Here is a 10911-nt window from a genome sequence, read left to right as displayed (position 1 = left end):
TAGTTTATTTGAAATGACCATAATGCCCATGTTATTATAATTAATTAAAATTAAAATATAGTTACGTTTTTCGTCCCTATGATATGTTAAAAATAACCATTACAGTCCATTAGTTCTAAAAATTACCAAAACAATACAATGAAAATTTGATTGGTTGATGAAGATGGGCCCATAGTTTTCTTCCTCTCACACCCATTATTGCTTTGACGGAGGTCAATGATAGCTCCCCCTTGACGGAGGTGGGATGGTGTTGGAGACGCCAGAGCTCCGACATGGCTATAGACGCTACCCACACCGGATAGCCTAAGCATCTAATACATTATCATGTAGTAATTTGACCCATCCAAAAGTTACCAATAGTCACACATCATTCTCGTTTTACTTGTTCCTAATTATTTACTTGTTCTTGTTTGAACCCACCTGTGGTAACATAATCTTTATTAACAATAAACTAACTGAGATTAATTATTATGCAACATTATAACATAAGAGTGAATATTTAATGGGTTCATTTTAGTTAAAAGCATTCATCCACATGTGTTCATTTCAACAAATGGATACTAATGAACCTCTTGTGTGTCAAATCCTCTATAGCTATAGAATTTTTCTTTAAATTACAAAGAAATAAACATGGAAAGAAACTTATACTAATATGTTGCTTTTATCTTGCTGAACTAGAACCCGAACACCAACTTATTTTGGTATTGCGGTTCTTCTCATTTTCTCTTGATATTTGGCAAGCGAATACCACAAACCGCCGAGAGTATTGATCACCAGCCCGCTAACGTTCAGAAAGTGTACTTGAACTCCTCCCAGTAAGAAAAACCCAAGTGTCTGACCCACCAAGCATAAATCGAGTTAGGTACATCCATAATGAATCAAATCTAGAAGTGGCAACCTCGGACCATTTACTTACTTACAAGTGGGTTGATTCAGATTATGCTTTATCTTTAACGGGTCGATCAGGTAACATTTATTAAAAATTATAATAAAAAGTTAAAAACTAGCTTAAAAGTTAGTTTTATAATTTTATAAAACACTAATTATTTATTAAAAAAAGTTAAAAATGGCATAAGACGCCCATTTTGCCACTTCTAATAAGAAATTAAGAACTAATTAATTAATGAAGAAAACCATGGACACTTACAGTAGATCCAACGCCTTTGAGGACTCCAACGATGGTTGTAGTAAGGGCGGAATTGACAATTGTACATAGAAACATGGTGTAGTTCAAGATTATTCCCATCACCAACGAAAGAACAAACATCACAAAAAAGTATACTGAAGCACTCTGTTACATGAAAAAAAAAACAACTCAAATTAATAAATATTGACAAGAAAATATCAAGAAATTTACATTCATTCCTTGCATTTCAAACAGATAAACCAAAAAGCAATTTTTTTTTTTTAAATGTGTTCATCAAATACAAGAGTTAAGATCCTAACCTTTGCATATAGTAATGAGAGTGAACTTGGGAATTCTCCGGTAACTATGATGAGAAATACCAGAAATGGCAAGGATAAAAGGCTGTTGTAGAACATGATTTCAATAGATGAAAGCCCGTCTTCAGCACCCGATCTTTCCACCAAAACAAGGTACATTGTCTGCATGTGACATTTGAATGTCATTACTATTATATAAACGTGGATAGATTTTGGTACGGGTACGGGTTGACTTGTAACACTTTTTGTCCATTTTCTTTAACTTATTTACAGATAATTATTGTGTTAATTAATAACTATACGCTAATGGAAACTATATATTAGAATATGGTTCTAAATTCTGCATAGAGTGGTTTTGGCTTTTCACTGTTGTAGCGTGTAAGCATTGAAAAATAAACTTCGGCTAACTTTCAACCCCCTTTGACCCATTTTCTTTTTCTACTTTTACGATTTGGCCCATTTGACCCTTTAGAGATAAAAAATAACCCATAATTGACCCACACACCTGGAAGAAGACAGAGATGAGAGCCATGGTATATCCAAGTAAGTCAAACGAAAAATCTCCGAGTGCAGCAATCATTACCCCAGCAGCAGTTAGTGATACAGATAGAATCACCTGAAACCAAACCAAATTAAAAGGATGAAAAAGTTGGTTCAAGAAACCCCATTAAGGAGGTCAAGTTATTCCAATTTATATAACCCGTTCAACAATTATATAATGAAACTGTAATGAGCTTATATGAATAACATGTACATGATAGAATGCGTCAAATTACCTGTTTTGAATGTTTTCCTTTCTTATAAAAAAAGGCCCAGCAATTAATACAGCGAGAGGTGTTAACCGTTTTATAGCAATGTACATTGGAATATTGACCCCTTTTAAGCTTGCTAAAGCAAAAGCCACATTTCCATTATAAAAGAGTGAAACAAGAACGAGTTTTTTTGCGGTATCAACATTTAACGCTTTAGCTCTTGTCCATCCCATTACTCTTCCAGAATGTATAAGCAATGCAGTTGCCAGTTGCTGAAGAAGTTACCAAAAGAAACATAAGTACCCGTAAACAGTATGCAGGGTAAATAAAGTAACAAAAATTGTTAATACGTGTGTATTTAGTATTACCTGTAAGGTAAGAAGAGTCATTGAATATGCATACTCCATGACAACTGCTTTGTTTATGAAAACCATTGCCATTGATGCAATTCCATATGATAATGCAGCAAATAAACTACATTGTGGATTAGCATAATGACTTTATTAGTATAAAAAACCAACATTCCCAGTTAAATCTCACTGATAGCCATGGTTGTAAAATCCTGAGTAGGCAGTGGCGAAGCTTGAGATTTCCGACCGGGAGGTCGAAAACGTATATACCAAAAATTTCTATACGAAAACTACATACTCTCAACGAGCGAAAAGTTTGAGGGGTCGGCCGCTCCCTCTCGCCCCCACAAAGCTATGCCCTTGCGAGTAGGCACCGATTAATCTCAATTAATCCCGATTAATTCCGATTAATCGCTAGTCCCCACCCCATCGTCCAACTAGTGATTACTACGACACTGTCACCCCCCCCTCCCCAACTCCCCGCCCGACTACAAAAAACTTTTTTTTTACTTTATTAATATACATTTTCTAATAAATTAGACGCCACCCGTCATGTGACACTGATACACTTGTGTTATATAGTATCCGATACTCGTTGCAATGCTAAAGACCCTAATAGATTAAAAGGTGTACAGGAACCAAATCCCAGAAACAAATAACAAACATTCATCCCAACAACAAACTTGTCATTCACCATAAGCAAATCAAGAAACACCAACTACATACATTATTAATAACCATACTCCTAAACACAACAATAAATCAAGAAACAAGGTGTGCTAGTGCTACTACTTCAAACAGATCTAATCTAACACAAAAGATCTCATAAATCAAATAAAAACGGCCAAATTTACAAATGGTAAAAATTGAGAAAGACCCAGCTGACCTAAGATAAGGAGGCGTTGTATCTTTGTCCATGATGAGAATTTTGAATGAATTGAAAGGGGAGATGAAAAGGGTTTAATTTGTTGGGAGTGTCTGTTAGTACCACTGCAATAGGTTTAACAGTAGTAGCAAGATGTAGGAAACAGAGTCAAGTCTTCATTTGGGTTTTGGGTAGATGATCATCAAAGAGACGGGTCTTTGGGGATCTGGATTTGGGATTCGTCTTTGGATCTACATCCTACCTTAAAAACTTCATTTTTATCAAGGGTGATAAACGTGTGATGACATAAAGAGTATGGACGCTATAGATTCTTGGTTTCGAATCGGGAGAACCGGGGTTTCGAATCGGAAGAACCGGGGAACTGACACCAAACCACTGGATTCAAACCGAAGTGGGGTTATAGGGCCGGTTTTCCGGTTCTCATACTTGGGCAAAAACAATTCCCGGTTAGGTTGTACTTAAAACTGACGGGTCCGATTAAAGAACCGCTAAAACCGTTGGGATTAAAGTTAACATTTGAAAACCCTATTTATTTCATGGGCTTTCCGTCTTCCGACCATCAACATTCTAATCTCTCCCACCTATATACGATGGACATTCCAAAATACGATATGGGTGAGCAAAAACCGAACCGTTGACCGAAAACCAATGAAATAAAACCGAAATTAACCGAATTAATCGAAAGCCGTTTTTCGGTTTTTTGTGTATCATCGGTTAACCAAAATTTACCAAACGAACCTTTATATTTTTATATATTTCTATATTTGAGTTAAATGTCATTTTAGTCTCTGTGGTTTGAGCCATTTTTCCAGTTTAGTTCAAAGGTTTCATTTTTTCCCTGTGGGTCCAAAAAAGTTTCACCATTGCCATTTTAGTCCACTGTCATCCATTATTTCTGTTAATGAGAAGGACAATTCGGTCATTATATATGTAATTCTGTTAACTAGAATGACAATTCGGCCATATAAAATGACCATAATTCCTTCTCGTTGATAGAAAAAACGAATGAAGTTAACCCAGTGGACTAAAATGGCAATGGTGATACCTTTTGGACCCAAAAGCTAAAAATGAAACATTTGGACTAAACTGGAAAAATAACCCATACCACAGGGACTAAAATGACATTTAACTCTCTATATTTCATACATTCATTTCACGTATGTCATGTTTTATGCCTCCATTTCATGTATTTATGCCTCCATTTCACGTATTTATATCTTTATTTCATGTATTTATACATCCATTTCATGTATTTCTAATAAAAAATTAGTCTACGTTTGGTTTTGGTTATTAAATAAAATTAACTAAACTGAAAACCACCGACAAATTAACCCAATAGACCGAACCAATTAAAAGAAAACTGTATGCTTAACAAAATAGATTAACCAATGACTTCGGTTATGGTTTTGATTAAGGCTAATAACCAAACCGAACTGGACCATGCACACTCTTAATCATCATCTTCCAATTCATCTTCATCTCCCAGCCTTAACCCTAAGCGCTAACCAGCTTCGAACATCAACACCCTACAGGTATGCTATCCAACTATGATGTTGGAAATGATCTAACTCTAATCGTTATTGTCGCTACTTTTACTTTCAGTGGTTTGAACTTTGAATGTATCGGTTCGGACAAGAACCGTTTACATGAGAACTGTTTCACACGGTTCTGAACCGAACTGATAGGTTATTATATATGACACCCGGCTTTTCAGGCCGTACTGTACAATTGTAACACGTGTTGTGAATAGGTAACAGGGCTGTATGTGACTGATTTTCTATACTATATAATAAAAGAAACCACTTTAGGGACACTTGTCATCATATTAGACCATCTCTTATAGATAATTATTAATTTAGTTTAATCTTTTCTAATTAATTATAAATAACTCTCCTACTAAATCTTATTTAATTTAATATATTATATTATAGATAATTCTCCTACTAAATATTATTAGTTTTAATCCTCCTACTAAATATGTAAATTTTTATTAAGAAAAGATCTACTTGAAATCGAATCATATTAAAATATTGGTACTTCAAAGTACATAATATTGTAGTTTGATGCACCTAATTATGCACCACCACCTTAGGCTTATCATTTTCACAAACCAAAACGTATTTTTAATAGAACAATAATACAAAGATTTTGAGTTCAAATGTTGTATAGATTTGTATTTGTAATGTTTAGGTATTTAATCACTTGAAACCTTAGGCTTGACGCTTTCGATATGAGAAAATTAAAATCTACTATAATAAAAGAAACAAATAAGGGGACACATGTCATTTATTGGAGCCCTCTATTTTTTAATTTTCTTATCTCTCATACTTAATTATAGATAATTAATATTATTTAAAAGATAATTAAAAATTTAAATTTAATATAATATTAATTAAAAGATAATTATAAAATTAAATTTAATATAAATTTAAACAATTCGTATAAGATATAATATTTTTGTTATTTACTATACAAAATTACATTTATGCAACTCGTGTAATACACCTGATTTTTTAAAATATAACTTTTTTTTATTATGTGGTATATAAAATTAGATTTATTCAATCCGTATAATACACAGGGTTTATAAAGATATAACTTTTTATTGATTGGTATATAAAATTACATGTTCTCAACCCATACAATACATGAGTTTCTTAAAAATGTAATTTTTTTCATTTTAATATATAAAATTAAATTTACTCAACACGTACAATATACGGAGTTCTTAAGGATATAATTTTTTTTTAATTATTTAATATATAAAATTACATTTATTCAGCCCATGTAATAAACGAGATTTTTAAAAATATTTTTTTTATTATTTGGTATATAAAACTACATTTATTCAACCCGTGTAATAAACGAGGTTTTTAAAGATATATTTTTTTTATTATTTGGTATATAAAAATACATTTATTCAACCCGTGTATTACACAGGGTTCTAACCTAGTGATGTCTATATGTGAAATTTAATGAGTTAGTAAATTTAAACTTTGATAAAAATTATGTTGGCAACGGTAAGATAAACGCTTATCGCGTAACGGTTAAAATGCGAAATGAATGTCGGTGACCACCCGATCAGTGTTAAAATCCTAAAAATAGTTTGTTATGATTAGAATAATTATTTTAATCATATCCGCGTGGAAAAATAATTTAAAACGCTAGGAAACTCTATTTTTCGAGTTTAAGTGCGTACCCCGCGATGCAGCGCGTGTACCGACAAAATATTGTCAACACAGCCTGTCAAGGCAACTGATAATCATTTTAGTAATAATTTGATGAGTTTATTACTTTAGAATGATAAAAATAAATAAAAACGCATACATTCCTATTTTTGCGATTTTAAGCGCGTATCGCGCAGCACAGCGCGCATACTGCCAAATACCGACAACGTCACCAATCCAGGCAAATAAAATATTGTTCAATAATATTTTAGTGAGATAATTTTTATAGATCGTTAAAAATAAATTAAAACGCGCTAAAACTGGTTAAAACGCTAGATAAAATACCTGGTATATAGTAAAATACCAGTTTTTAATCTATATATATATATATATATATATATATATTTATACATATGTATACGTCACATGTATATATGTGTGAGAGATGGCATAAGGTGGCAGCCATATAGGTGCATTCTCTCTCCTCTCTCCTACAAGTATTGGCTAGAAAAGAGGTGGGGTGATGATTATGCTTTTGTGTAATCTTCCATATCTTAACTTAACCAAGAATTGAAATCACAACCATTCTCATTCTCTCTCTCTACTCTCGGCTGAAAACACACACATACACACACTAGAAAATTTAAATTTTGAAGTTCTTGAAGATTCATACTCATTTCAAGGCATTTTCAAGTCCATATGGTGGTTTAGAAGTGATTTCAAGGTGTTTCAAGCAACAATTAAGTCTCATATCATTAAATCTTTGCTAAAAATCACTCAAGAACTAGAAGGTATAAAATTTATTTTAAAAACCATAATCTTGATTCTTGATGATGTTGATGATGATAGAAGTTTCTCAAAGTTCTTGGATAATTCACAAACTTGAAACTAATAAGAAATGGGTTTTTATGCAAAGTAAAGATGGACATATATGTGGGTAAGGATAGTGTAAAAAGGGCCTAAAGTGTGAGAAGTGTGAGAAGTGTATTATAACACTATATATAATACTATATAACACCCTATAAACACCGTATAACAATATGTAACACCATATAATACCATATAACACTATGTAACACTATATATCATTATATAACAAATATAACACTATACATCTATCATAGGCATGCTATCAGACAACCTATAGTGTTATATTTGTTATATAATGATATATAGTGTTACAAAGTGTTATATGGTATTATATGGTGTTACATATTGTTATACTGTGTTTATAGGGTGTTATATAGTATTATATATAGTGTTATAATACACTTCTCACACTTCTCACACTTTGAGCACTTTTTACAGGATCCTCTACCTATGTATGTATACATAATTGTATATGTGTATGTGTGTATATACATGAGATTGAGTTTGATTTATGATGGATACTTGTTTGGTTAATTCTTCTAAAAAGACATGCATGTAGGCTTTGTCATATGTTCATTTATGAAAGATTGTTGTATGAAATTATGACTAGATGATTAGATGAACATGTCTTGGATTTGCATGAGTTCACTTCAAGTTTGATGCATATAATTTCATATGGAATGATGATAATATGATATATGTGCTTCAGATACTTGTACACAAGCATGCATGAAGAAAGATGAACATGAAATGATGATTTAGATATGATTTGGTAAAAATTATTTTGATCCGGTTCTAAACACTAAAATATAAATATTGAAGTGTAAAAATGATATAAAATTTTGTCATAAAGTTTGCTAGCTTTGCATGTTGTACTTGGAGCTTTATGTGTTGTAAAATACGTGAAATCACATGATTTATGTGACTTAAACAAAAACTGCACTAATCTGATTATGATCACTATTTTAATCAGTAAATAACATGTATTGTGTTAAAATATCAAGTCGTTTTGAGTTGGGATGATTATAGTAACGTTAACGCATAACTATGCGTTAAAACGGTAAAAAATCGGCTTTTCGAGTGATTTTTGTAAAAATGATTTAGATCAGTAAATAAACTGATGTTTTTAGTTTAAAAATAAGTATTTTAACTAATTTTAAGTTACTTGGTGTTTGCTTGGTCATGCGTGACTTCCGACGCCCAAAACCGTTACCGAATCGCTAAAATACACGTTTTTCAATATACACTAATACAGGTAAAATTTTGGGTGAACCTTATGTGTTAAAATGTGTTATGTGATTTAAACATGAGAATGTGAAAATATGTTAAGTTTTTAACATGATATTAGAAATCTAGCTTATGCATGTATATTTGTGCGTTTTGTGCGGTAGAAACGGTAAAAATCGCATTAAATGTGTAACTTGTTTGTCAAGCATGAAATTTGATACCTATGAGATGTTTTATGTATATTTGCTTTAAAAATGACAAAATAGATAAGTTAGCAAGATTTCGCGTGTTTCGGTGTTAAATTATGTGAACGTCTATGTATATATATTACGACGCGCAAATCGTAGATATATTGCGTATAAAAGGATGACTTAATAGATTTACACAATAATGGTCACCAATAAAATCGTTCAAGTCTCAATATCATAAATATAATATATATATATACATATATATATGGACTCATATATATTAACGTGCCAACATAATCAAAAGTGATAACTTTTCGAGAAAATCTCAAAGTTATGTGATAATTCTAAGAAACGGAGAAACTTAGGATTTTTGTGTTATGTATATTGATTTAAAATCGTTCCTATATATATATATATATATATATATATATATATATGTTAGGATGTATAGAAATCAATCTCTGGGATTGCGCTATTTAAAATACGCACCCAAAGGTGAGTGTCACTAAACCCCTATTTTTACTGCTTTGTACATATCTTGGGGGTAGAACACGTCGTTAAAAGGGTTTAATAATGTTTTCGAAATAAAACATTCATTTTAAAATAAAATATATATTTTCGTTGAAAATATATGAGATTTGATAAGTTATACGTTTCGAAGTAAAACGTTTTTGATGAATGAATATTGTATGTACGGTATTTCTGAAGTGAAACAAGACCATACAGTTGGGGACGAATTCTTGACTGGGTCTCATATGATGGAGAGTAAGGGGAATTCGTACAACGTCGTGTATTAAATTGTCATATTAGTAGGATATATATATTGTACGTGAGGCAGACATCATATTGTTCTCAAAGAGAGAACCCTGCGCCCATGATATCGTTTAATCAGTTAAGTATTGTACGCGATGAATTGTTGGTAGATCTATCGCGTTGACAACCCCGTCGTGACCGATCGCCTCGTGTCAATGTCAAACAATGAATTAATATTCTGTTTATTGTCTAGCTTTGATTATCGCTGCATGGTTAATATATAGTTCGTATCGTCTAGCTAACATACGAGTCTGAAATTTGACGTAATAATTTAATATACAAAACCCGGGCAATATATATATATATATATTGCAGTTGTCGGATTGATGAACCGGCGGAAGGCCCATGGATTTTATTAAGGAAGTAAAATGGACTCTCTAAAATTTATATGGATGTTTTCAAATAAACACATAATCAGAAAGTTTTCATTGGAATAAAATTGGTTGTAAGTGAATATGTGAACTCACCTTCCTTTGTGTTGACACTTGATTTTTAACGTAATCTACAGGTACTTGAGTTCGGCTTCGGAAATTATGGCGTATCTTGTGGTTGTTGATGCATGTTTTGTTACTTAAATATGTTGGACTAATTTTAAAACTTTCTGGGACAAATGTAATAAGATTCATAAGGATCAAAGACAATTTAACTATGTTGTGGTTGTGTCATGTTATGGGACGTCATACTTAAAAACTTATGTTTTAATTAAGTTAATATGTCCAACACTATAATGCATCAAACATCATCAAGATAGAAATGGGCACCAACTTCCGTCACCACTACGTTTTATATTCCGCTGCGACGTTTTTAGGGTGTGACATTATAGGGCCTGGTTCTGATTATATTTATCATTACGTGACTTGAAAACTCGACGTTCTCGGGGCATCTTACCTATTTATCCCAAGTACTTAATCAAATTATCCAATTGTATTTTGTTAGCTCAAAACAATACAAAGTACTCAAACTACTTAATTTTAGAGGGGCATCTTACCCCCCAAATACTCATTACATTTTTTTTTCTTTAAAAAAACAGCAAAAACAATATTTAAAGATTTAAGCATTAATATATTTAAATTTAAAATGTTAAATAAAAACTACATGATAAAAATTAAAATTACATAGTTAAAATAAAAACTACATAACTAAAATTGCATAATTAGAATTGAAATTCTAAGCAATGGTTTCCCGTATGGGATGGCTTCATAGAATTGAATT

General features: G+C 31.9%; 1 protein-coding gene across 1 annotated transcript; it reads right to left on the bottom strand.

Annotated features, from left to right (window-relative positions):
* Positions 1 to 488: 488 nt before the first annotated feature.
* Positions 489 to 3792, bottom strand: LOC110930100 (UDP-galactose/UDP-glucose transporter 7). Its single transcript, XM_022173326.2, is given in 8 exon segments — positions 489 to 834; positions 1148 to 1291; positions 1447 to 1605; positions 1949 to 2059; positions 2220 to 2243; positions 2246 to 2467; positions 2564 to 2669; positions 3432 to 3792. Coding segments are annotated over 8 exon segments (939 nt in total). The 5' UTR covers positions 3464 to 3792; the 3' UTR covers positions 489 to 693.
* Positions 3793 to 10911: the final 7119 nt, after the last annotated feature.

This window comes from Helianthus annuus, chromosome 3 (assembly GCF_002127325.2).
Source record: "Helianthus annuus cultivar XRQ/B chromosome 3, HanXRQr2.0-SUNRISE, whole genome shotgun sequence".
Classification (NCBI taxonomy): domain Eukaryota; kingdom Viridiplantae; phylum Streptophyta; class Magnoliopsida; order Asterales; family Asteraceae; genus Helianthus; species Helianthus annuus.
The sequence above is the reverse complement of the archived record's forward strand: the minus strand, read 5'-3'. Positions and strand labels throughout refer to the sequence as shown.